Source organism: Phyllobates terribilis, unplaced genomic scaffold (assembly GCF_046119375.1).
Source record: "Phyllobates terribilis strain yellow unplaced genomic scaffold, ASM4611937v1 Scaffold_8__6_contigs__length_399053987, whole genome shotgun sequence".
Classification (NCBI taxonomy): Eukaryota; Metazoa; Chordata; class Amphibia; order Anura; family Dendrobatidae; genus Phyllobates; species Phyllobates terribilis.
This window is the reverse complement of record NW_027362768.1, coordinates 81658138-81686136: the sequence shown is the minus strand read 5'-3', so window position 1 is coordinate 81686136 and position 27999 is coordinate 81658138. Positions and strand designations below refer to the sequence as shown.

Sequence of the window (27999 nt, the reverse complement as noted above, 5' to 3'; positions counted from 1 at the left end):
AGATCTCCAAGGCGTAAGTGGCTAGCTCCGGCCATTTATCCAGATTGGAAGCCCAAAAAGAGCAAGGGTCCAGTGACACAGTCGTGGCTTCAATGTTTACTTGGAGATACTCCTGTACCATCGTCTCTAGGCGTTGACTATGTGTCAGACTTCTTGTCTCCTGTGGGCTTGCAAAGGATGGGCTAAAAAAGTGGTGAAATGATTCCGCAAAATTGATGTTACCAGCAGATACTGTGGTTCTGTTACGGTTTGAGTGCTGAACACTTGACGGTCCCACGGTTGGCAAGTTGGAACTGTGAGATTCACTACGTGCACCACTGGTATTTTGTGGAAAAGCACATGTAAGATTCTGCAACAGTCTCTGCTGATACTCCTGCATGCGTGCATCCCTTTCTATGGCAGGAATAATTTCTGCAAATTTACTTTTGTACCGGGGATCTAACAGTGTGGCAACCCAGTAGTCAGGATTATTTCTAATTCTCACAATTCGAGGGTCATGTTGCTGGTAGTGCAGCAAGAAGGCACTCATGTGTGTTGCGCATCCAGGAGCACCAAGTCCCTGTTGTGTTGGTGGCGAGGTAACAATCATGCTTCCTTCCTCTGTCCTCTCCCCCCAACCTCGCACAACAGAAATGTGATCAAGGTCTCCCTCATCTGATGAGTCTTCCATCAGTTCGTCCTCCACTTCTTCCTGGGCTCCTGCACCTTCCTCACTAGTTTGGCTGCTACCATGCGCCCTGGTAAAACCATCTCCCCCACCCTCACATGCCTGCCGCCTTGGTGCTGCCGACCTTCTGGACCTTGCAGATGTTAGCCCTTCCGCATACAACTCCTCCTCCTCTACTTCCTCCACCTCCTCTTGTGCCACCACCTGACTCCGAATTCTGTTTAACATGTGCTCCAGCATGTAAATCACCGGAATAGTCATGCTGATAATGGCATCGTCAGCACTAAACATCTTCGTCGCCATTTCAAAACTGTGCAGAAGGGTGCATAGGTCCCTGATCTGAGACCACTCCTCCAGCGTGATTTTCCCCACCTCTGAATCTCGTTGGCCCAGGCTATACGTCAGAACGTATTGCACCAGGGCTTGTCGGTGCTGCCACAGTCGCTGCAACATGTGCAGAGTTGAATTCCACCGGGTAGGCACATCGCATTTTAGCCGGTGAAGTGGCAGGCCCAACGACTTCTGTAGAGATGTAAGTCGCTGAGCTGCGGGATGCGAACGGCGGAAGTGAGCACACAGCGACCGTGCCCTCTGCAGAAGGCCATCTAGTCTGGGATAGTGGGCTAAAAATTGCTGGACAACCAGGTTCAACACGTGAGCCATACAAGGCACGTGTGTGACATTGCCCCGGCGAAGGGCCGCACCCAGGTTTGCAGCATTGTCGCACACGGCCTTCCCTGGTTTCAGGTCCAGTGGAGACAACCATTCATGAAATTGGTTCTCCAGAGCTGACCACAACTCCTCAGCTGTGTGACTCACATTTCCCAGACATTTCAATGTAAAAACCGCCTGATGACGTTGAGCCCTACTGCCAGCATAGTAAGGAGGTGTGCAGGATCCCTTCTGCGCAGTTAGAAAGCTTGTGGCATGACCAGACAGGCTTTGGGTGCAGGTGGAAGACCGAGAGGAGGTTGAGGAGGCAGAAGCAGTGGAGGAACTTTAACATAAAGAGGATTGACGCACAACGCGTGGGGACGGCAAGACTTGGACAGCAGCCCCTTGTCCTGCTGTCACCATAGTTACCCAGTGCCCAGTCAGCGACATGTAACGCCCCTGTCCATGCCTACTCGTCCAAGTGTCTGTGGTGAAATGCACCCTGTCACACACAGAGTTTCTCAAAGAAGCGGTGATGTTGTGTGCGACATGCTGGTGGAGCGCAGGCACACCTTTCTTTGAGAAGTAGTGCCGACTGGGCATCTGGTACTGGGGCACTGCGACGGACATAAGGTCTCGAAAATCCTCTGTGTCCACCAGGCGGAAAGGCAGCATTTCTGTAGCCAAGAGCTTGCAGATGGTGAAATTCAACCTCTTAGCTTTCTCATGGCTAGGAGGAAATGGTCTTTTACTTGTCCACATCTGAGGGACCGAGGGCTGGCTATTGTGCTTAGACGGGGTTGATAAGGGTGTCCCCGGCAAACTGCCGGTCTGTGAGGAAGATGCAGGCGGACATGTTAGGTTGCCTTCATCCAAAGGTGGTGCTATCGATGTCGGACAGCGCTCAACACCAGCTGGTGTTACCACCTCCAAAGAAAATGATGACCTGCCAATCACGCTGGCTGTTGCGGGTAAAGAGGTGGCAGGTCTGCGCCCCAAAACAGGTGTGACTGCTGTCCCCCCAGTCACAGAGGATGAAGAGGCCGCGGATGCACAAGATATGGCAGACGGTGGTTGGCCCGGCCGGCTAGGCCGCATTGTAGCACACTGAGCTTCCCACTGCAACTTATGCTTCATGTCCATGTGCCGGTTCATGCATGAAGTACTCAAACTATGTATTTTTTGGCCTCTACTTAGCTTTTGCTGACAAATGTTACAGATAACACGAGTTGGGTCATCTTTATCGATCTGAAAAAATGCCCAGGCTATGCAAGGCTTAGCACCCATGCGACCTGAAGAGCCACCACGACTTGTGGTGAGAGGCAGAGTTGTGTTTGAGGATGCAGTTGTTGACGTGCTTCCAGTACTACGTCTCTGTCCAGGAAGGCGCAACCTGACCTCGTCGTCACTAGCATCTTCCTCCACCTCCTCTGCTGACCTCATCTCTTGGCTGACTGTGGGTTGACAGTAAGTGGGATCTCCGACCTCATCATCATCACCCTGTGCGTTATCACACCCGTCGTCCTCAGAGCCAACCTGTTCCTGCCCTGACAAAAAACTAAAGTTGTCGCTCCAATCAGGTATTTGAGTCTTATCATCGTCTTCCTCATTGTCTCCACCAACAGGAGTTACAGTTTGGGAATGAGGGTCTACATTATGGTCAGAACCTTCTGCGTCTGGTCCTGGATCCGACTCATAAAGATTCTGGGCATCAGTGCAGATCATTTCCTCGTCTGGATTCACAGAAGCGCTGGAGTCGACCTCTGATTCCCAGGCTATAGTATGAGTAAACAGCTCTGCAGACTCAACCATCTGTTCTACCTCATACTCAGACGGGCAGCTGGAGATTTGGGAGCTGTGAGGAAGCAAGTGCGATTTGGGTGACACCTTTGAGGACTGGAGTATTTGTGATGTTGAAGTTGATGTGGAGGAGAGCCCACTTAAAGGAGCACTTGATATCCGTTGAAGCACCTGCTGTTTTTGTGCCTCATCTGGAATTTGTAGCGATTGGCGTGGCCGTAAGAAAGGGATCTTATCACATTGTCCGCTAAAAGAAGTAGACATTTTAGTTTGGCTGGAAGATGGTCTTTCTTCTGCAGATGTTACTGTTGCTTTAACACCTACCCCACGGACACAACCTTTTTTCCCCTTCCCAACACGCCTATTCCCCTTTCCACCAGCAGCAGGCCTTTTTCCACTCATTTTGGTGGTTAACTAATTCACAACTCTGGAGTTGTTTGCACAAAAAAACAATGGATGGTAACCGAGCAGAGCTGAGTGGCCAAACTGTGGTATTAGGCCAAAACTATTGGCTGGGTTAGATGCAGAAAAAAATTATTTTGAATTTGCAACCTGATGGAGGTCAGTATAGATGGACTAATAGAGAAAGTCCGACACACTACTAGAAGGCCAAATATTTTTTCAGAGGTAGATGCAGAAAAAAATATATTCAGTTTGCAACCTGATGGAGGTCAGTATAGATGGACTAATACAACAAGTCCCGCACACAGCTAGAAGCCCAAATATTTTTTCAGAGGTACTGTAGATGCAGATAAAAATTATTTTTAATTTGCAACCTGATGGAGGTCAGTATAGATGGACTAATAGAGAAAGTACGACACACTACTAGAAGGCCAAATATTTTTTCAGAGGTAGATGCAGAAAAAAATATATTCAGTTTGCAACCTGATGGAGGTCAGTATAGATGGACTAATACAACAAGTCCCACACACAGCTAGAAGCCCAAATATTTTTTCAGAGGTACTGTAGATGCAGATAAAAATTAGTTTTAATTTGCAACCTGATGGAGGTCAGTATAGATGGACTAATAGAGAAAGTCCGACACACTACTAGAAGGCCAAATATTTTTTCAGAGGTAGATGCAGAAAAAAATATATTCAGTTTGCAACCTGATGGAGGTCAGTATAGATGGATTAATAGAACAAGACCCACACACAGCTAGAAGCCCAATATTTTTTCAGAGGTAGATGCAGAAAAAACTATATTCAGTTTGCAACCTGATGGAGGTCAGTATAGATGGACTAATAGAACAAGTCCCACACACTGCTAGAAGCCCAAATATTTTTTCAGAGGTACTGTAGATGCAGATAAAAATTAGTTTTAATTTGCAACCTGATGGAGGTCAGTATAGATGGACTAATAGAGAAAGTCCGACACACTACTAGAAGGCCAAATATTTTTTCAGAGGTAGATGCAGAAAAAAATATATTCAGTTTGCAACCTGATGGAGGTCAGTATAGATGGATTAATAGAACAAGACCCACACACAGCTAGAAGCCCAATATTTTTTCAGAGGTAGATGCAGAAAAAAATATATTCAGTTTGCAACCTGATGGAGGTCAGTATAGATGGACTAATAGAACAAGTCCCACACACTGCTAGAAGCCCAAATATTTTTTCAGAGGTACTGTAGATGCAGATAAAAATTAGTTTTAATTTGCAACCTGATGGAGGTCAGTATAGATGGACTAATAGAGAAAGTCCGACACACTACTAGAAGGCCAAATATTTTTTCAGAGGTAGATGCAGAAAAAAATATATTCAGTTTGCAACCTGATGGAGGTCAGTATAGATGGATTAATAGAACAAGACCCACACACAGCTAGAAGCCCAATATTTTTTCAGAGGTAGATGCAGAAAAAAATATATTCAGTTTGCAACCTGATGGAGGTCAGTATAGATGGACTAATAGAACAAGTCCCACACACTGCTAGAAGCCCAAATATTTTTTCAGAGGTACTGTAGATGCAGATAAAAATTAGTTTTAATTTGCAACCTGATGGAGGTCAGTATAGATGGACTAATAGAGAAAGTCCGACACACTACTAGAAGGCCAAATATTTTTTCAGAGCTAGATGCAGAAAAAAATTATATTCAGTTTGCAACCTGATGGAGGTCAGTATAGATGGACTAATAGAGAAAGTCCGACACACTACTAGAAGCCCAAATATTTTTTCAGAGGTACTGTAGATGCAGATAAAAATTAGTTTTAATTTGCAACCTGATGGAGGTCAGTATAGATGGACTAATAGAGAAAGTCCGACACACTACTAGAAGGCCAAATATTTTTTCAGAGGTAGATGCAGAAAAAAATATATTCAGTTTGCAACCTGATGGAGGTCAGTATAGATGGACTAATACAACAAGTCCCACACACAGCTAGAAGCCCAAATATTTTTTCAGAGGTACTGTAGATGCAGATAAAAATTAGTTTTAATTTGCAACCTGATGGAGGTCAGTATAGATGGACTAATAGAGAAAGTCCGACACACTACTAGAAGGCCAAATATTTTTTCAGAGCTAGATGCAGAAAAAAATTATATTCAGTTTGCAACCTGATGGAGGTCAGTATAGATGGATTAATAGAACAAGACCCACACACATCTAGAAGCCCAATATTTTTTCAGAGGTAGATGCAGAAAAAAATATATTCAGTTTGCAACCTGATGGAGGTCAGTATAGATGGACTAATAGAACAAGTCCCACACACTGCTAGAAGCCCAAATATTTTTTCAGAGGTACTGTAGATGCAGATAAAAATTAGTTTTAATTTGCAACCTGATGGAGGTCAGTATAGATGGACTAATAGAATGATGCTATGCCCAAAAGATTTTACTTCACTAGGTGCAGTAAAAAAATTGGTATTCTATACACAGGTGGTATATCTTGCAACACAGATAGGCTACTCCACTGACTAACACACTCTGCAATAGGCCAAAAAGGATTAGCTTTGCTAGATTCAGCCAAATGCTGTGAAAAAAACTTGGACAGCACTGGCACAGACCTGCCTGGCAAAAACTGATAGGAACTCATGTAACCTAGTCCTGAAAAGGACTCCAATTACAATTAGTCTTTACTCCCACAACCTATCTATTTAAGAGCACAGACCTCCCTGATAAAAGTCGTAGGAAATGCTGTAACCTAGTCCTTAAAAGGACTGCAATCACAACTATTCCCTACTCCCAAGCTATCTGTATATTTGTGCGAAAATTGGCTTGAAATTAACAAGGTATAGCGCACACAGCAACAGCGGTGCCGTCTAACACGCAGCTGCAGCAGTGAGAAAATGGTGGCGACGGGGAAAATGGCTTGGTCTTATAGGGCAAGGACATGTGACATACACTGCCAATGACACATGCCCTTGCTTGTGTGAAAAAAAGCACTTCGCTCCGTGTGTGCGCTGCTGATAGGCTGACAGATTGCACCTCCCCACTGTAAATGCGGGAAAGAGAAAAAAAAATGGAGATCTTCATTGTTCCTGCAGAGATCCATCCCCTGCCCCTCCCCCCACCCCGCTGTACACTCAAACTGCGTATTAACATTAATTTTCATCATTACTGAGAAAAAATCCAGTTATGATTTTGGTGCACGAACAGTTATCGAACATAACCTCGAACAGCCGAATTTTTCTCAAATTGTTCGTGTTCGCCGAACGGCTCGAACACCGCCCAAAACAGCTCGAATTTGAGATTGGCGAACAGTTCGAGTAGAACAACGCTCATCTCTAGCCATAACACCGGAAGGAGCAAAGACCGATCCACCATGGGGCTGCTGCACCGACTGCTGATTCCAAACCCTGTGGTTCATGAAACTGAGAAAGTGCCAAGGAGAAAAAAGGTAGTGCGCTGTCTTCTGGGCGCTGCTGTGGATGTGGATTACCAGAGTTGGGTAATGGAGAGAAGTTTTATTAAAGTTCAATTATTTATCAGTACGTAATGGAAATGAATAGTGTCCGAAACCCTTAGTCCAATAGAACTTCTCTCCATTACCCAACTCTGGTCATCCACATCCAAGGCAGTGTCCAGACGACACTGCATCTCCATTTTCCTCCTTGTGTATGAGGTTGTACATGTCCAAGCTTAAAGAGTACCTATCAACGATCATCACTCCTCTTTTTTATTGTAATATATTACACATGAAAAGATGAAAACGTTTCTAACTATAATTAATTAAAAACCATTGGGTAAAGGCATTTGGAAATTTGGTATGGAAATTAATGATTTTTGTTGAAATTTGCCACTAGGCTGCCAGACTGGAGTCTCCTGGCATGCCTGCAGGATGGAATAGCATCCAACAAACAAGGATGTTGCACCTATTGCAACCAACAAGGTAAAAATGTTGTTTGAAGAAAAGAACACTCTGTTACGCTCACACCCGGACTGACTGGCGTGAGCGTGGTTAGTGGTGCCACTGGGCCACGAACCGAGGAGTGCCTGGAGGGGCGTGACTAGCGGCCTCGCCAGATCCGACCATGAACACATGGCGGCTTAATCGACTCCGTGGTCTGAGGAGGGACGTGGGAGGTGGCCCACGTGCTACTCCAGGTCAGACCCCGGTCACAGCTGTTGACCCGCTCCGGGGAATGCAGGAACGGGCAGGCACGGCTGGTATGCAGACAGATGGGTACTGGCAGGTACGACTGGTATTCAGACTGGCGGGTACTGGCAGGCACGGCTGGTATGCAGACAGGCGGGTACTGGCAGGCACGGCTGGTATGCAGACAGGCAGATACTGGCAGGTAGGAACGCAGCCTGGATAGGAACCAGTACAGACTGGGGATACAGGAACAGAGCCGCAGGTGTGGTGGACAAGCAGAGCAGAACCGCAGACGCGGAGGACAAGCGGAGCAGAGCAGAGCGAAACCGCAGGTGCGGAGGACAAGCAGAGCAGAGCGAAACCGCAGGTGCGGAGGACAAGCAGAGCGAAACCGCAGGTGTGGTGGACAAGCAGAGCGAAACCGCAGGTGCGGAGGATAAGCAGAGCAGAGTGAAACCGCAGGTGCGGTGGACAAGCAGAGCAGAGCGAAACCGCAGGTGCGGTGGACAAGCAGAGCAGAGAGAAACCGCAGGTACGGTGGACAAGCGAGGCAGAACAGAGCAGAGCGAAACCGCAGAGCAGAAAGTGCAATCAGACAGAACAGGGCTCTGTACACATGGAATAGACTGAGAAACACAGGAAGAACACAGGAGGTAGATACGGAGGCAGGGAAACGGGACAAGCAGAACCAGATACACACAAGGTACTTACAATGAAGTAGCGAGTGGACACAAAACTCACAAACAGAAGTACAGAGACGAGTTGGAGTTAGGTGCAGGTTCAGACACTGCAGGAAAAGGGAAGGTATGGACATAGAGACAAACAGGTAACGGGCTAGGACACAGTTCAGACAGGAACTGAACCCGGAACAAGATACAGGAACGAGCCTGGGAACTCAGCCCCCAGGGTGGTGGAACAGACTAGAAGTCACAGATACAGGTAACAGGCCTGGGTATACAGCCCCCAGGGTGGCGGAAACAGACAAGATACAGGGCAGGACCTGGCAACTCAGTTGCACAGAACACACTGAAAGAAAGTGTTGCTCAGGCACCTCCTACTGGGTGGAGGGGGTTTAAGTATCCAGGGACTCACAGCAATAGGCTGGGGATGCATTAGGAGTGCGCACACTATAACTTTAAGAATCAGGCAGTAACCGCGCCGCCACCCTAAGCAATCAGACAAGAGACATGCACACAGCAAGTACTGGAGAAAAGTGTGCAGTCTGGACTGATAGGTAAGATGGCGGTCTTGCATGGTGGGAGATGGTAAGCCATGCCAGCACGCCACCAGGGATGTTACACACTCATTCTTGATTTTACCAACTATGGCCCGATTTATCAAGAACGGCATTTTTTATGCCAGTCTTGATGAGGGGTCGGAGTGAAGTGCGACGTGCCTGATTCATTAAGCAGCACATGCCTCTTAATGAATCAGGTGAAACTTAAAGTGGGGTGCGCCTCACCACAAATCTTAAGAGGGCACACTTTATTTACAGAGAAAATGATAACACCTAGTTGTCAATTATTTTATTTCGCTTTTTAAGGTTTAAATCTGTCACACTTTGGATAATGTATCTAGGAATGAAGATTATAAATGTTTGTTTCTTCTTGATATTTCAGACGCTTCATCTTTAACTGGGGACATAGTATAAACGCACTTGTGATAAAAATCCTGGCAGGTAAGACAATACCAGAATATGCCCAGATCCTACAAGATAAGAAGTAGGAAAATATTGTTGAATACAATGTTCTAAGACTTTAACTACACATTCATTTACTGTATTTCTACCACTACTAATTTTATCATGTTCACTCTTAGTGGCTGCCATCTTTCTTGGCCTTAAGCTTGTGGATTCAACAACAACACAATGGATGCCAAAGTTGATGGGAGGTTTTTTTGCATGGGAAGTCCTCTTTTATATTATCCTGGAAAGCAACGTGCGCCTAAAGATAAAAAGTCAGTAATGTCATTAATCTTAATAATCAATATTTGATGTTTATGAATTAATTTATTAATGAAATATATGGTACCAAAGCCACAGCTCGTGAGCTCCCCTCACTCTGTAGTCTGAAGTGTCAGAAGAGATCTTTTCCATTACACAGATACATGTTGGTCATTTATTTCAATTTAAAACTTACTACTGAAATACTTGTACTAAAATTTAAAAAAAAAGAAAAACGCAGTGTATGTAGCGCATTTAAAATTTCCTTAACGTTTCAGCTAATCTCTGGCTGCAGTAGTTTTAGTTGCAAAAAAATTGGAAACACTTGTATCTTTTTTGAAAAACACTGTGACATATTCATTAATACTGTGTATTTTTTCAAAAGTGTACACATTGACTGTTTGATAAATCTACATCTTTTGTTTGCATCATGTATTACTTGGCTTAGCGTGTAGCAGAAATTTAGCATAAAAAACTTGTAATACTTGTATCTCTGCTTCGGCCGCTAGGCGCGTTTCGTCTTTGTTGCGGGTGATTGTCACGTAAGGTGTGGGAAAGACTAAGTGTAACACAAATGGAAGAGGGGGAGGAAGCCCAAACACTAGGGAAAGGGGGCGTAGAGACCCCTAGGCAGATCTAATAACACCCTGCCTACCCTACCGTCCCTATATAGGTTCCACACCTATCGCTGAGCAGGGCCCTATACCCTATGTGTTCCTAAAGCTTGGCCCCAGATAGGGAGGGTGAGGGGTGAGCACTGGTCAGGCCCCACTACAAACTAAAGACAACAAGGTAGACAACCAAAGGGGATTAACTTAGCTTGAGCAGACACCAGAGGAGTAGCACCAACTGTCTTCCAAGGGCATCAGAGAAGAAGCTAGCCGACTGCTAGTACTCCAAGCCTGCACAAAGGTACATAGAAGTATCACCGGCGATTGCCTCAAGCAAGCTGAGTGTTTTTAACTTCCATGCAAAGGTGTGTCAATAAGCAGCAGGAGGGAGGTCGCCGGGGGGCTTAAAGGAAGAAGGATTAAGAAGGTGTCTGCAATGCCAAGCGCAGTGACCTTCTACAGCCAAATCCAGAGTGACTGTCTATTACACCTGACACACCCGTGACAATGACGCTTGACAGCATCAATCCTATATTATTTCTGGGACTCTGGCCAGTCCAGAAGCTATGAGGCTAATCCTGTTCATTAGGGGTTCTAGCAGCTGTCAGCACTGGGTGAGGCTGTTACTACAGTATATAAACCCCTGAGAGTCAGCTACCACTGCCAGTCAATGTTTGTGCTACCTGACGTTACCTGTGTGCTGTACATCTGATGTTTCTTCCTGACTTATCCTGTTTCCTGACCTCGGCTTGACTTTTGACTACCTGCTAGTTTTACAATTTTTTCACTGTTGTGACCTCTTGGCTTTGACCCTCCTTGGCGACCATTTCTGCCTCTGGCTCTCACTTTCGGACGACAGCCCTTCTCTGATAGCTATCCACTGGCTCCTGTTGTAAAACCAGCCCCTATACAGGTGTTAAAGGGTATCAAAGTTTCTCTGGAATCTGCCATTCGGAGTGGCTTGTGCCAAGTCTGTGCGAGCTAGCCTTTTTGAGCCTGTGGCCTCAGACAGATGTGGCAAAATCGAAATTGTGACATTCTAGATAAATAGATGGGCCTAAATGCATAATAATATCAATACAACCTAACAAGCAGAAATGCAGGGCAAGTGTACATTCATTTTAAAAGGCAAATTTTATGAAGAAGCAGACTAAAAGCCTAAATAAGACAGACATCATTTTCGACTCATTTTATATAAGTGTAAAAAAGCGAATAGGTGTAAAAAGTTCAACACTGACAATATATATTTTTGAAGAATCTATAGAGTCATTTGCAAATTGCAATAATCAGCTCAGAAGGATACCTCAATAAGCCAGATAAAAAAATAGATAATTATATGAATTAATGCTCAAAAAGGTTGTGAAAGATAACAGCATAAAGTAAAGGGTCACCCACCAAGAACCCCTGACATGCGTTTCGCAACTGCGTCATCTACATCTTCTTGATCTGCTTTTCTGGGATTTCCATCTGAGTTCATTATTAAACTTTGCATATTAATATTATTATTGCTTACTTGCATATTATTTAATGGTTTCTCATGTGTGTATTGTACTTTTTTTCATACAGGGGAAGCATTTTAGGCTCACCCATCCCATTTTATGTGTCTGTTATGTACCCAATCTGCTTCTCAATAAAAAAAAATAATATGAATATTTACTTGCCATATACCAGAAATTTGTGCAAAAATTTTAGAGCATCTTTTGGCACCCAGTGTCATGTATAGACCATGCCCCTTTTTCACTAATCTACGTTCTCTTTTTAGCGACACATAAAGTGTCTAAAACAAATAATATATGTTGTGCAAGTCATGAAAAATAGTTTTTTGGCCCTCCGCACCAAAATGCTGGAGCATTTGGCCTACTAAATCTCACAAATTGTATGCAAAGACAAGGTTAAAAGCCTTTGTTCCTAAAGTAATTGTTCCATTAAAGAGATTGGTGGCAAAAAATGTAACCCTTTCCATAAGCCATATGTTGGGCCATTGTCCATTTGGCCTCCAGAAGAGTTAACGTTCTAGATCCAGTATTCACCATGAAATTCCATTTATTATAAAGAGATGTGTCCATACTAATTAGATTACTGTATCATTTGTTATATACAAGGTCTGTTTCATCTTGTATGTTATTCTTTTCCTGATTACTTGATTATTTTGCAAAATTTATGAAAATATCAATAAAAAGAAATTCATTTTATTAAAATATAACCTTATATGTGATTGTCGTGGCTTGCAGAGGTTAAGTTACAAACAGCAGTCATGGTTTCTGTTTTTTTTCACACAGGGACATATGAGGATCCAGACAAAATGGTAAGCTATATAATATTTTGGTATCAATTATATCCGTTCTACTACCTAGGTTGTTGCAACACTTTTTAATTTCATAGTAAGCCTCATCAAAAGCAATAGACTATGTCAGTGTTCTCCAACCATGCCTACTGTCATAAGCAGTTTTTCCCTTTGTTTTTTGCATTGCTATTTCTTGACCTCCTTCTTCCAAGAGCCATAACGTTTTTTTTCTTACACTGTATGAGGGCCTTTTTTTTTGCGAGATCACATATTTGTTATTAAAACTATTTTAGAGTACATTGTCAGGACCATTGGTACATTTGCATGGCTTACATGGCAAGTTTGCAATTAAAAAATCCCTTTTGCTATAAACTGCATAGTACCATGCGTCTTACTTTTAAAAGGAATCCGTCACCAGGTGTTGGCTACCCCATCTGAGAGCAGCATGATGTAGGGCAGAGACCCATATTCCAGCAATGTGTCACTTACTGGGCTGCTTGCTACAGTTTTGATCAAATCACTGTTTTATCTGCTGCAGATCTTCCAGTTCTCTGAATGCTGAGCTCTGTATAATCCTACCCACACCACTGATTGGCAGCTTTCTGTTAAAATACTGCTACTATAAAATAAATATTAATACTTAGGGGAAGTTACACGCCTTGGTTGCCAGGGCAGTTATGGCGCCCCCTTAACCCTGGATGGCTGAAGTGATCTGTGTGCATTCCTAAGGCAAGCTTTATGTAGTAAAACATCATTTAATAACATTGGTTCAGCAGAAAATATCCTTGAAATGTTTTTTCAACTTTGAAAAATCCCCTTTGAACATATAAGTGAATCACTTAAATCATCACTCCAGCGTTTTTTAATTTCACGCCATTAGTGATATACTAATATCTGATCCCTGCCTGTAGTAAAATACTTACCCTTCCCTAACTATCTTCTGATGTTTCCGGTCCCGTTTCGCCATCTTGTGACGGCAGCTCTTGACTGACCGGAAGTCAAAGATACCGGTCACAAGTAGAGATGAGCGTTGTTCTACTCGAACTGTTCGCCAATCTCAAATTCGAGCTGTTTTGGGCGGTGTTCGAGCCGGTCGGCGAACACGAACAATTTGAGAAAAATTCGGCTGTTCGAGGTTATGTTCGATAACTGTTCGTGCACCAAAATCATAACTGGATTTTTTCTCAGTAATGATGAAAATTAATGTTAATACGCAGTTTGAGTGTACAGCGGGGCGGGGGGAGGGGCAGGGGATGGATCTCTGCAAGAACAATGAAGATCTCCATTTTTTTTTCTCTTTCCCGCATTTGCAGTGGGGAGGTGCAATCTGTCAGCCTATCAGCAGCGCACACACGGAGCGAAGTGCTTTTTTTCACACAAGCAAGGGCATGTGTGATTGGCAGTGTATGTCACATGTCCTTGCCCTATAAGACCAAGCCATTTTCCCCGTCGCCACCATTTTCTCACTGCTGCAGCTGCGTGTTAGACGGCACCGCTGTTGCTGTGTGCGCTATACCTTGTTAATTTCAAGCCAATTTTCGCACAAATATACAGATAGCTTGGGAGTAGGGAATAGTTGTGATTGCAGTCCTTTTAAGGACTAGGTTACAGCATTTCCTACAACTTTTATCAGGCAGGTCTGTGCTCTTATATAGATAGATTGTGGGAGTAAAGACTAATTGTAATTGCAGTCCTTTTCAGGACTAGGTTACATCAGTTCCTATCAGTTTTTGCCAGGCAGGTCTGTGCCAGTGCTGTGCAAGTTTTTTTCACAGCATTTGGCTGAATCTAGCAAAGCTAATCCTTTTTGGCCTATTGCAGAGTGTGTTAGTCAGTGGAGTAGCCTATCTGTGTTGCAAGATATACCACCTGTGTATAGAATACCAATTGTTTTACTGCACCTAGTGAAGTAAAATCTTTTGGGCATAGCATCATTCTATTAGTCCATCTATACTGACCTCCATCAGGTTGCAAACTGAATCTAATTTTTTTCTGCATCTAGCTCTGAAAAAATATTTGGGCTTCTTGCAGTGTGTGGGACTTGGTCTATTAGTCCATCTATACTGACCTCCATCAGGTTGCAAATTAAAAATAATTTTTTTCTGCATCTAGCTCTGAAAAAATATTTGGGCTTCTAGCAGTGTGTGGGACTTGGTCTATTAGTCCATCTATACTGACCTCCATCAGGTTGCAAATTAAAAATATTTTTTTTCTTCATTTATCTCTGAAAAAATATTTGGGCTTCTAGCAGCGTGTGGGACTTGTTCTATTAGTCCATCTATACTGACCTCCATCAGGTTGCAAATTAAAAATAATTTTTTTCTGCATCTAGCTCTGAAAAAATATTTGGGCTTCTAGCAGTGTGTGGGACTTGGTCTATTAGTCCATCTATACTGACCTCCATCAGGTTGCAAATTGAATAAAAAAATTTTCTGCATCTAGCTCTGAAAAAATATTTGGGCTTCTAGCGGTGTGTGGGACTTGGTCTATTAGTCCATCTATACTGACCTCCATCAGGTTGCAAATTAAAAATAATTTTTTTCTGCATCTAGCTCAGAAAAAATATTTGGGCTTCTAGCAGTGTGTGGGACTTGGTCTATTAGTCCATCTATACTGACCTCCATCAGGTTGCAAATTAAAAATAATTTTTTTCTTCATTTAGCTCTGAAAAAATATTTGGGCTTCTAGCAGTGTGTGGGACTTGTTCTATTAGTCCTTCTATACTGACGTCCAGCAGGTTGCAAATTGAATATAATTTTTTTCTGCATCTAGCTCTGAAAAAATATTTGGGCTTCTAGCGGTGTGTGGGAATTGGTCTATTAGTCCATCTATACTGACCTCCATCAGGTTGCAAATTAAAAATAATTTTTTTCTGCATCTAGCTCTGAAAAAATATTTGGGCTTCTAGCAGTGTGTGGGACTTGGTCTATTAGTCCATCTATACTGACCTCCATCAGGTTGCAAATTGAATAAAAAAATTTTCTGCATCTAGCTCTGAAAAAATATTTGGGCTTCTAGCGGTGTGTGGGACTTGGTCTATTAGTCCATCTATACTGACCTCCATCAGGTTGCAAATTAAAAATAATTTTTTTCTGCATCTAGCTCTGAAAAAATATTTGGGCTTCTAGCGGTGTGTGGGACTTGATCTATTAGTCCATCTATACTGACCTCCATCAGGTTGCAAATTAAAAATAATTTTTTTCTGCATCTAGCTCTGAAAAAATATTTGGGCTTCTAGCAGTGTGTGGGACTTGGTCTATTAGTCCATCTATACTGACCTCCATCAGGTTGCAAATTGAATAAAAAAAATTTCTGCATCTAGCTCTGAAAAAATATTTGGGCTTCTAGCGGTGTGTGGGACTTGGTCTATTAGTCCATCTATACTGACCTCCATCAGGTTGCAAATTAAAAATAATTTTTTCTGCATCTAACCCAGCCAATAGTTTTGGCCTAATACCACAGTTTGGCCACTCAGCTCTGCTCGGTTACCATCCATTGTTTTTTTGTGCAAACAACTCCAGAGTTGTGAATTAGTTAACCACCAAAATGAGTGGAAAAAGGCCTGCTGCTGGTGGAAAGGGGAATAGGCGTGTTGGGAAGGGGAAAAAAGGTTGTGTCCGTGGGGTAGGTGCAGAAGAAAGACCATCTTCCAGCCAAACTAAAATGTCTACTTCTTTTAGCGGACAATGTGATAAGATCCCTTTCTTACGGCCACGCCAATCGCTACAAATTCCAGATGAGGCACAAAAACAGCAGGTGCTTCAACGGATATCAAGTGCTCCTTTAAGTGGGCTCTCCTCCACATCAACTTCAACATCACAAATACTCCAGTCCTCAAAGGTGTCACCCAAATCGCACTTGCTTCCTCACAGCTCCCAAATCTCTAGCTGCCCGTCTGAGTATGAGGTAGAACAGATGGTTGAGTCTGCAGAGCTGTTTACTCATACTATAGCCTGGGAATCAGAGGTCGACTCCAGCGCTTCTGTGAATCCAGACGAGGAAATGATCTGCACTGATGCCCAGAATCTTTGAGTCGGATCCAGGAGCAGACGCAGAAGGTTCTGACCATAATGTAGACCCTCATTCCCAAACTGTAACTCCTGTTGGTGAAGACAATGAGGAAGACGATGATAAGACTCAAATACCTGATTGGAGCGACAACTTTAGTTTTTTGTCAGGGCAGGAACAGGTTGGCTCTGAGGACGACGGGTGTGATAACGCACAGGGTGATGATGATGAGGTCGGAGATCCCACTTACTGTCAACCCACAGTCAGCCAAGAGATGAGGTCAGCAGAGGAGGTGGAGGAAGATGCTAGTGACGACGAGGTCAGGTTGCGCCTTCCTGGACAGAGACGTAGTACTGGAAGCACGTCAACAACTGCATCCTCAAACACAACTCTGCCTCTCACCACAAGTCGTGGTGGCTCTTCAGGTCGCATGGGTGCTAAGCCTTGCATAGCCTGGGCATTTTTTCAGATCGATAAAGATGACCCAACTCGTGTTATCTGTAACATTTGTCAGCAAAAGCTAAGTAGAGGCCAAAAAATACATAGTTTGAGTACTTCATGCATGAACCGGCACATGGACATGAAGCATAAGTTGCAGTGGGAAGCTCAGTGTGCTACAATGCGGTCTAGCCGGCCGGGCCAACCACCGTCTGCCATATCTTGTGCATCCGCGGCCTCTTCATCCTCTGTGACTGGGGGGACAGCAGTCACACCTGTTTTGGGGCGCAGACCTGCCACCTCTTTACCCGCAACAGCCAGCGTGATTGGCAGGTCATCATTTTCTTTGGAGGTGGTAACACCAGCTGGTCTTGAGCGCTGTCCGACATCGATAGCACCACCTTTGGATCAAGGCAACCTAACATGTCCGCCTGCATCTTCCTCACAGACCGGCAGTTTGCCGGGGACACCCTTATCAACCCCGTCTAAGCACAATAGCCAGCCCTCGGTCCCTCAGATGTGGACAAGTAAAAGACCATTTCCTCCTAGCCATGAGAAAGCTAAGAGGTTGAATTTCACCATCTGCAAGCTCTTGGCTACAGAAATGCTGCCTTTCCGCCTGGTGGACACAGAGGATTTTCGAGACCTTATGTCCGTCGCAGTGCCCCAGTACCAGATGCCCAGTCGGCACTACTTCTCAAAGAAAGGTGTGCCTGCGCTCCACCAGCATGTCGCACACAACATCACCGCTTCTTTGAGAAACTCTGTGTGTGACAGGGTGCATTTCACCACAGACACTTGGACGAGTAGGCATGGACAGGGGCGTTACATGTCGCTGACTGGGCACTGGGTAACTATGGTGACAGCAGGACAAGGGGCTGCTGTCCAAGTCTTGCCGTCCCCACGAGTTGTGCGTCAATCCTCTTTATGTCATTTTTCCTCCACTGCTTCTGCCTCCTCAACCTCCTCTCGGTCTTCCACCTGCACCCAAAGGCTGTCTGGTCATGCCACAAGCTTTCTAACTGCGCAGAAGGGATCCTGCACACCTCCTTACTATGCTGGCAGTAGGGCTCAACGTCATCAGGCGGTTTTTACATTGAAATGTCTGGGAAATGTGAGTCACACAGCTGAGGAGTTGTGGTCAGCTCTGGAGAACCAATTTCATGAATGGTTGTCTCCACTGGACCTGAAACCAGGGAAGGCCGTGTGCGACAATGCTGCAAACCTGGGTGCGGCCCTTCGCCGGGGCAATGTCACACACGTGCCTTGTATGGCTCACGTGTTGAACCTGGTTGTCCAGCAATTTTTAGCCCACTATCCCAGACTAGATGGCCTTCTGCAGAGGGCACGGTCGCTGTGTGCTCACTTCCGCCGTTCGCATCCCGCAGCTCAGCGACTTACATCTCTACAGAAGTCGTTGGGCCTGCCACTTCACCGGCTAAAATGCGATGTGCCTACCCGGTGGAATTCAACTCTGCACATGTTGCAGCGACTGTGGCAGCACCGACAAGCCCTGGTGCAATACGTTCTGACGTATAGCCTGGGCCAACGAGATTCAGAGGTGGGGCAAATCACGCTGGAGGAGTGGTCTCAGATCAGGGACCTATGCACCCTTCTGCACAGTTTTGAAATGGCAACGAAGATGTTTAGTGCTGACGATGCCATTATCAGCATGACTATTCCGGTGATTTACATGCTGGAGCACATGTTAAACAGAATTCGGAGTCAGGTGGTGGCACAAGTGGAGGTGGAGGAAGTAGAGGAGGAGGAGTTGTATGCGGAAGGGCTAACATCTGCAAGGTCCAGACGGTCGGCAGCACCAAGGCGGCAGGCATGTGAGGGTGGGGGAGATGATTTTACCAGGGCGCATGGTAGCAGCCAAACTAGTGAGGAAGGTGCAGGAGCCCAGGAAGAAGTGGAGGACGAACTGATGGAAGACTCATCAGATGAGGGAGACCTTGATCACATTTCTGTTGTGCGAGGTTGGGGGGAGAGGACAGAGGAAGGAAGCATGATTGCTACCTCGCCACCAACACAACAGGGACTTGGTGCTCCTGGATGCGCAACACACATGAGTGCCTTCTTGCTGCACTACCTACAACATGACCCTCGAATTGTGAGAATTAGAAATAATCCTGACTACTGGGTTGCCACACTGTTAGATCCCCGGTACAAAAGTAAATTTGCAGAAATTATTCCTGCCATAGAAAGGGATGCACGCATGCAGGAGTATCAGCAGAGACTGTTGCAGAATCTTACATGTGCTTTTCCACAAAATACCAGTGGTGCACGTAGTGAATCTCACAGTTCCAACTTGCCAACCGTGGGACCGTCAAGTGTTCAGCACTCAAACCGTAACAGAACCACAGTATCTGCTGGTAACATCAATTTTGCGGAAGGAGACAAGAAGTCTGACACATAGTCAACGCCTAGAGACGATGGTACAGGAGTATCTCCAAGTAAACATTGAAGCCACGACTGTGTCACTGGACCCTTGCTCTTTTTGGGCTTCCAATCTGGATAAATGGCCGGAGCTAGCCACTTACGCCTTGGAGATCTTGTCATGCCCCGCAGCCAGCGTTCTGTCTGAACGTGTGTTCAGCGCTGCTGGTGGTGTGCTGACAGATAAGCGCACGCGGCTCTCCACTGATAATGTAGACAGACTCACGTTCATAAAGATGAACAAATCATGGATCCGAAACGACTTTTCTACCCCTGTGTCATCCTGGGGAGAGTAAAAGCTTGATGATTGGTTAAAATCACCCTACCAACCGTTTTAAGCTTTCAAATTACTAATCATGTTTATCTGTATCTTGACTGGAAAATAATTTGGGCTTTGTAGCAGTGTGCAGCACTGATCCTATTAGGCCATCTATAATAAGCTTCACCAGATTTAAAATTAAAAATAATTTTTAGCTGCATCTAGCCCGGAAAATAATTTTGGGGCTCCGAGATGCGCAAGACACATAAGTGCCTTCTTGCTGCACTACCTGCAGCATGACCCTCATATTGTCAGAATTCGAAGTAATCATGACTACTGGGTTGCCACACTCTTAGATCCCCCAAACTTTTCGATCAACCTTTTCATTTTAATAAAGACCAAAAAAATGGTCATTTTTGAAATTATAAGCATTAGCAGGTTGTTAGAAACTGAAATCAAACAGTTTTCAACTCAAAACTTTATTCTAGGTGATGTTACATTTTCACATAGGACCCCTTGTTCGAAAGGAGCTTCTGAACTCTCTCGTCCATTGAATTTGTCAGGTTTTGGATGGTTTCTGCTTCAATTGTTTTGCATGAGGACAGAATACCCTCCCAGAGCTGTTGCTTAGATGTGAACTGCCTCCCGCCATCATAGACACTCCTTTTAATGATGCTCCAAAGGTTCTGAATGGGGTAGAGGTCAGGGGAGCATGGGGGTCACACCATAAGTTTGTCCCCTTTTATGCCCATATCAGCCAGAGATGCAGATGTTTTATGTGCAGCATGAGATGGTGCATTATCATGCAGAAAAATGATCTTGCTGTGAAATACACGGTTCTTCTTCTTGAACCATGGCAGGAAGTGCTGTTTGAGAAAATCCACATACATTATGGAGTTCATCTTTAGCGCCTTCAGGGATCCTAAAGGGGCCGACAATCTCTCTCCCCATGATTCCAGCCCAAAACATTACTCCACCTCCTCCTTGTTGGCGCTGTAGCCGTGTTTGCGTGGGGTGTCCATCAACCAGCCATCCTCCACTCCATTCATCTGGACCATCGAGCGCTGCACGGCACTCATCCGTGAACAAAACAGTTTTGAAATCAGTCTTCATGTAATGTTTGGCCCACTGGAGCCGTTTCTGCTTGTGTGAAGTGGATAGAGGAGGTCGACAGGATGGCATATGCACAGCTGCAAACCTCTGAAGGACCCTGCATCTTGTTGTTCGGGGGACGTTGGAGGCACAAGCAGCTTCAAAAACTTGTCTGCTGCTATGACAAGGCTTTTTTGCCGCTGCTGTTTCAACCTGACGTAATTGCCTGTAGGAAAGAGTCCTCAATTTGCCCTTATCAGCACGCACACGTGTGTACTGTGAATCAGCTACATACTTCTTGATTGCCAAGACACTTCATCCTGATCATCGCACAATGTTGATTGTAGTCATGCCTTGACCTAAACACTCCACAATTTGTTGCTTCTCAGCAGCCGACACATCCTTTTTCTTTCCCATTTTGGCAGAAAATGTAGGCTGCTTAATAATGTGAGAGAGCCTTCTTAAGTAGTCTTGCCTTTCATTGGACACACCTGCCAAACTAATTAGCACAGGTGTCTGCAATTGCTTACAGTGATATAAAGAGCCCTGACACACATCACCATCAATGAGTTTAACTGACAAACAAACAAATTCTTCCCTTATCACTCCTAAACACTTTTTGCATAATAATTTGGAACGCGGTGTACATGTGCTTTTCCACAAAACACCAGTGGTTCACGTAGTGAATCTTACAGTTCTAACTTGCCAACCGTGGTCTGTATGGAATTGTTCAATAAAGGGCCCAAAATTAAGATAACATAGATGGGAGAGGTCTCTATGAATAGGAATTCCTAAGTATTTGATACCCTGTGAGGGCCAGGCAAAGGGAAAGTTGGACTGGATGGAATCCTATATGGATTTAGGGAGGGAGACATCGAGGGCCTCAGACTTCGCTGCATTGATTTTAAAATTTTACCATGTAACAAAGTGATCTATTTCAGCCATAACAGCAGGGATGGATATATGTGATTGAGTGATATATACTAGGACATCATCAGCAAATAGAGAGCACTTGTACTCGGTGCCTCCCACCTCAATCCACCTAATATTGAGGTTATGGCGAATTGATGAGAGCAGGTGCTCCGTCACTAGGATGTATAAGAGAGGGGACAGAGGACATCCCTGCCTTGTCCCATTGGTGATTGTGAAAGGTGATGAAAATGTTCTGACGCACCCCCTGGGCCTTGGGACACCCGGAGCCGGACCCTTTTTGGTGGATGCTGGTGGTTGTAGTCTTCGTGGCGGCAATCCGGTTCCGTGGCTCAGGGCGGTCAAACCAGTGGCGGAACTATTTATGTGGTTTTGATGTTTAAATGTCCGACTACGCCACCCGTGGATTGCGGTCAGAGTGAACCGCCGCTACAGGGCAGACCGCTAAGGCTGGTGTTGTGGGTGCAGCAGAGCGTAGCATAACTCCCCACGGGAGGAGTATAGCCTCAGGGCAGTGTATGCGGAGGATGGGGGTGATGGTGCAGGGCAGCAGCAGTAACGACACGGAGTCAGTGATGCAGTCCAGGGCCTTTACTCACAGTTCTTATTATCCAGACCACGTCTGCAGGTAACGGCTGCCCACGTCGTACTGTGCTCACCAGGTGAGGGGCTCAGACAACTCCCAGATAACTTTGGAGCGCTTCACAGGACCCCCTTTGTGTGTCCTTTGTCTGGCCTTTCTTACCAACACTTCTGTCCGGCTGCCTCGGGCCTCCTCTTGGTAAACTTGGCGCCAGTTTCCCTGACCCTATGTGGTGCCTTCCTAGCGGGTGGAGCAAGGGGCTGCGCCACATAAAATGTCAGAGCCTCCGGTTTCTAGCTGAGGGTCGTTTCCTGCCTCCACTAGTTCGGGGACCGGTCTCCCCCTTTGGCCTGACCCCTCCACGCAGGTGGATTCGGGCGTGCGGTGGCGACTCGCCCGTCCGCACCCCTGGGATCCCTTCATTCCTCGTTCCTGGAGCCTTCTCCGCTCCTCTTCCTTCCTTCTCCCTCTTGCAGGCCTGGGCCTCTGTTACTAGGCCCGCCTCCGGAGCAGAGCTCATGCAGAGCCCCTGCTCCCTGCCACTTCTGCTCAGACTTCTCTGCACTGAACTAAGATGGTGCCCACCTTTTATACTCCCTTCTCAATGCACCCAGGAACTGCTTCCTCCCTGCTCCTGCACTGCAGGGTTCCCCTTCCTCAGTGTTCCCTCCCCCCACTCCAGCCAGGGACAGGGACTGTCGTGCCCATCTCAGGGGCATATTGGTCGCCCTGCCCCACGGCAATGTGGTGTAATGCATGCAGGTGTCGGGTCCTGATCCACACTCCATCCTTATCTGAGAGTGAGATATCACACCTCTGGGTGAGGTGCAATACGTCTGTAGCAACCGAGCCCTCGGTGCTACAGTTCCATTTATCTTCAGCCTAGGTGACGTATTGTGATACAGGTCCGTGATTTTGGCTATAAAAGGGTCCCCTAGACCCCTACCCCAAGCTTTTTAAGAGAATCATATATGGCGTGCCAGGAGACTCTATGGAATGCTTTCTCAGCATCCAACGAGAGTATCTACTTACAAATTTTTAACTGCATCTAGCCCAGGAAATACTTTGTGCCTAGTAGCAGTGTCTGCTAGTCAGCGGATTATCCCGGCTGTTAAGCAAGCTACACCACCTGTAGTTTGGACACTTAATTTTTTCAAAGGAAATGCTTCGGGACCACGGGATACTTAGTGAAGAGCATCAGGAGGCACCCCAAGGCATAGGGGCTGGGACTGGCACTAGGATGCCTTGCGGTGGACAGCCGAGCTCGATCCTTATAAAAGCTTTTTAACTGCAGCAGCTTTAGTGGACGCTACTGGAGCTGGAATTACGCGGCTGCTGGCATGAGACTTGCCCTCCAATAGATCCTTGTAAATGGATTTAAAGTGTATTCATTCAAATTAGAGGGACAATTTAAATTAAAAAGCTTAGAGCTGCCTCCACCACAGGGGGGCTCTCTCGACCCACCAGCGGACAGGCACCAGTATTGGGAGAGGGGGGCTGGCCGTCAGGGTTCACCGCGGCTCTGGCACAAACCCGGCGACACGGAGGTGGCACGGGCAGGAGCGGACTGGCCGTCTCGGCTTCTCACTTTTTGGATTTTAGAAGGGCATGACATGCCTATATCTGTGTCTCCCCCTCCTTTTACTCCTCCACCTCTTTTCTTTTCGCATGACTATATGTACTTGTCACTTTTCCATGTGTTAGTTGTGTCTTCTGAGCAGTTTGTCAGCTTTTGGACACCTTTGAAGGTGTTTTCTATGTGTTTCTATGTGTTTTTGTTTGCCTGCCATTGGTTTTAACGGTGTTCGAAGGTGTTCGACGAACAGTTCGACGAACAGTTCGGCGAACACACGGGTGTTCGACGAACCGAACCGAACTCGAACACTACGGGGGTGGCTCAACACTAGTCACAAGCTCTCGATGTAAGTCTACGAGAGCCTCATTTTGGCCTAGTTCTGGCTCTCACACACTTACATTGAGAAGTGACCAGCTTCCAGCTCGCCCAACAAACACTGGATCTGGCAGATCACAGCCTGCTGAAGACGACCAAAGCAGCGCTGAGAACAGCAGAAGACAGCGACTGATAAGGACTCTACTACAGGCAGGGAACAGACCTTAGTGATTATAGCACTTTGGGGGTAAAATAAAAGAAAAGTAGTGCTTTAAAAAAACTGAAGGCATGGTAAAAGTTGATTAACATTTGTTAAAACCTATAAGAGCTTACTACTTTATATACTGAAGATAAGGTGTTGAAATTAAGTAGCTTCTCACATTTAAAGTACATGTAAGTAATCAAATCATTTTCTGTTGCAGATGCATGTAGAGACTATGGCACTTATAATCTTCATTTGTGGAAACCTGGCATTTCTGATAGCACTGTTGGTTGGCATTGGACAATCGTAAGCCTGATATTGTTTACTGCTTGAAAAGACCAACTCTTCCCAGCCAAAGAATGAACATACGATGGATCTTTTCATCATCTGCAAATTTTTCTTGAAAGATCTGAAAATTGCCAATGCCAATATGTGAAGGACGTCTGTGAGATATTAAAACTTGTTAGGACCTACATATCAATAGATTATGTCTGTGACTTTGGGTTTTTGGGGGGTTCCATATCAAAATGCATAGCTAGCGATGATCTACTATGACATGGAACCCATGACATTACATTTTGTGAACCACTTCTAAGGGTAATATATTTGAGGGTGCTTTTTATTTTACATTAAGAAATCCTCCATCTGGGGCCTGAATGTGACAATATATTTCTCATATATCCGATGCCCTCTGTTTGCCTCTCACTGCGCCTCCACTCATATCAACATTCCTATTCTCCTGCTTCCAAGATGGATATCACAGTAGCATGGGCAGCGTTAACTCTAAACGACAACTCCACTGGGAAGGCAGGGAAAATGTGGCTAAGGCCACAGCCCCACTATCAGTATTTGGTCAGTATTTTTTCTCAGGAGTGGGAGCCAAAACCAGGAGTGGGTGATAAATGCAGAATTGGTGACTTGTTTCTATTATACCTTTTCTCTGATTGTTCCTCACCTGGTTTTGGCTCCCACTCCTGAGAAAAAATACTGACTGAATACTGACCAAATACTGATAGTGAGGCCATGGCCTTACTCTGTGTCTTGTATGACAAACGCAGCCATCAGTTGATTGCTAGGTTTCCCTACTGAAAGGTCCAGCTGACATAAATTGGTTAAGTACATAGTAAATCCTTCTAGTGACAAATTACAAGGTATCAAAAGACATCCATTAAAATGAAGGGGCTCTTAGTGTTTATATGAATGCTGCAGATGCTCGAGCTGAAGGCAATGATGATTTATTGTGGCTCATGATATTAGCTAAAAGGAAGAAACAATCCTTTTCTCGCTACATATTCTCTAAAAGAGCCTGTAAAGAGGAGTTGCTGAAGCCCTATGTTGTGGCATCATGTCGGTTTTCAATCTTGATAGCCAAGAGTTACAGGGGTCATCTCATATTTTTCTTAAAAGAGTAAAATTACTTGTAAAAACTAGCAACTTTGCAATTCAACTTTTTATTAAAAATCTTCCCAGTTCTTAAGAACAGAGAGATTTTTTAATTTATGGTTTACTGGTCATTGCCTAGGTTATCAGCTACTGTTTCAGTTTATCAGAAGTGGTCAGTCTCCTTGGTAAGGAGCGTAGGGCTTACACCACTCCTGCACTCCTCCAGTGCTACAGAGGCAAACCTGCCTTATTTTGCTTCATTGTAGACACACAGTACTGGCCATCAGCAAAACCATGCACCAGGTCAACTGTCAATCATCTGGAGAGCACAACCCCCCCCAGCAAGCAGGAAGGCGGGAGTACGGGACGTGGTGCACTCCTGAAAACTGAACATGAGACAAACCCTTTAAGGTTTGTTGGTTTATCAGTGGTATTTCATTACTTGTATAACACGGTTTATCATTTGTGTTGCTGGTTATACTAGTACTCCTTTTTTTTAATTCTTACAAGCTGGTAAGTTTTTGGTTCTGATCAGTTAGGCCATTTTAAAAAATTCAAAAATGTTTTACGCAATAGATATATTTTTAATTGAGATGTGTTATTAATCTTTCATATACAGGTGCATCTCACTAAATTAGAATATCATCAAAAAGTTAATTTATTTCAGTTCTTCAATACAAAAAGTGAAACTCATATTATAGAGTCATTACAGAGTGATCTATTTCAAGTGTTTATTTCTGTTAATGTTGATGATTATGGCTTAAAGCCAATGAAAACACAAAAGTCATTATCTCAGTAAATTAGAATACTTTATAACAGCTTGAAAAATGTTTTTAAAATCCAAAATGTTGGCCTACTGAAATGTATGTTCAGTAAATGCACTCAATACTTGGTCGGGGCTCCTTTTGCATCAATTACTGCATCAATGCGGCGTGGCATGGAGGTGATCAGCCTGTGGCACTGCTGAGGTGTTATGGAAGCCCAGGTTGCTTTGATAGCAGCCTTCAGCTCGTCTGCATTGTTGGGTCTGGTGTCTCTCATCTTCCTCTTGACAATACTCCATAGATTCTCTATGGGGTTAAGGTCAGGCGAGTTTGCTGCCAATCAAGCACAGTGATACTGTTGTTTTTACACCAGGTATTGGTACTTTTGTCAGTGTGGACAGATGCCAAGTAGAGATGAGCGTTGTTCTACTCGAACTGTTCGCCAATCTCAAATTCGAGCTGTTTTGGGCGGTGTTCGAGCCGTTCGGCGAACACGAACAATTTGAGAAAAATTCGGCTGTTCGAGGTTATGTTCGATAACTGTTCGTGCACCAAAATCATAACTGGATTTTTTCTCAGTAATGATGAAAATTAATGTTAATACGCAGTTTGAGTGTACAGCGGGGTGGGGGGAGGGGCAGGGGATGGATCTCTGCAGGAACAATGAAGATCTCCATTTTTTTTTCTCTTTCCCGCATTTGCAGTGGGGAGGTGCAATCTGTCAGCCTATCAGCAGCGCACACACGGAGCGAAGTGCTTTTTTTCACACAAGTAAGGGCATGTGTCATTGGCAGTGTATGTCACATGTCCTTGCCCTATAAGACCAAGCCATTTTCCCCGTCGCCACCATTTTCTCACTGCTGCAGCTGCGTGTTAGACGGCACCGCTGTTGCTGTGTGCGCTATACCTTGTTAATTTCAAGCCAATTTTCGCACAAATATACAGATAGCTTGGGAGTAGGGAATAGTTGTGATTGCAGTCCTTTTAAGGACTAGGTTACAGCATTTCCTACGACTTTTATCAGGCAGGTCTGTGCTCTTAAATAGATAGGTTGTGGGAGTAAAGACTAATTGTAATTGGAGTCCTTTTCAGGACTAGGTTACATCAGTTCCTATCAGTTTTTGCCAGGCAGGTCTGTGCCAGTGCTGTGCAAGTTTTTTTCACAGCATTTGGCTGAATCTAGCAAAGCTAATCCTTTTTGGCCTATTGCAGAGTGTGTTAGTCAGTGGAGTAGCCTATCTGTGTTGCAAGATATACCACCTGTGTATAGAATACCAATTTTTTTACTGCACCTAGTGAAGTAAAATCTTTTGGGCATAGCATCATTCTATTAGTCCATCTATACTGACCTCCATCAGGTTGCAAACTGAATCTAATTTTTTTCTGCATCTAGCTCTGAAAAAATATTGGGCTTCTAGCTGTGTGTGGGTCTTGTTCTATTAATCCATCTATACTGACCTCCATCAGGTTGCAAACTGAATATAATTTTTTTCTGCATCTAGCTCTGAAAAAA

At 44.8% G+C, this 27999-nt stretch overlaps 1 protein-coding gene across 1 annotated transcript in view; it reads left to right on the top strand.

Annotated features, from left to right (window-relative positions):
• Window positions 1-26918, top strand: part of LOC141156738 (putative ferric-chelate reductase 1) — an 83757-nt gene extending 56839 nt beyond the window's left edge. The window contains exons 13-16 of the mRNA XM_073643066.1: window positions 9277-9335; window positions 9476-9613; window positions 12490-12515; window positions 24560-26918. Of these exons, the coding sequence (XP_073499167.1) occupies window positions 9277-9335; window positions 9476-9613; window positions 12490-12515; window positions 24560-24649 (313 nt within the window). The 3' untranslated portion in view covers window positions 24650-26918. The remainder of the gene's footprint in view (window positions 1-9276; window positions 9336-9475; window positions 9614-12489; window positions 12516-24559) is intronic.
• Window positions 26919-27999: the final 1081 nt, after the last annotated feature.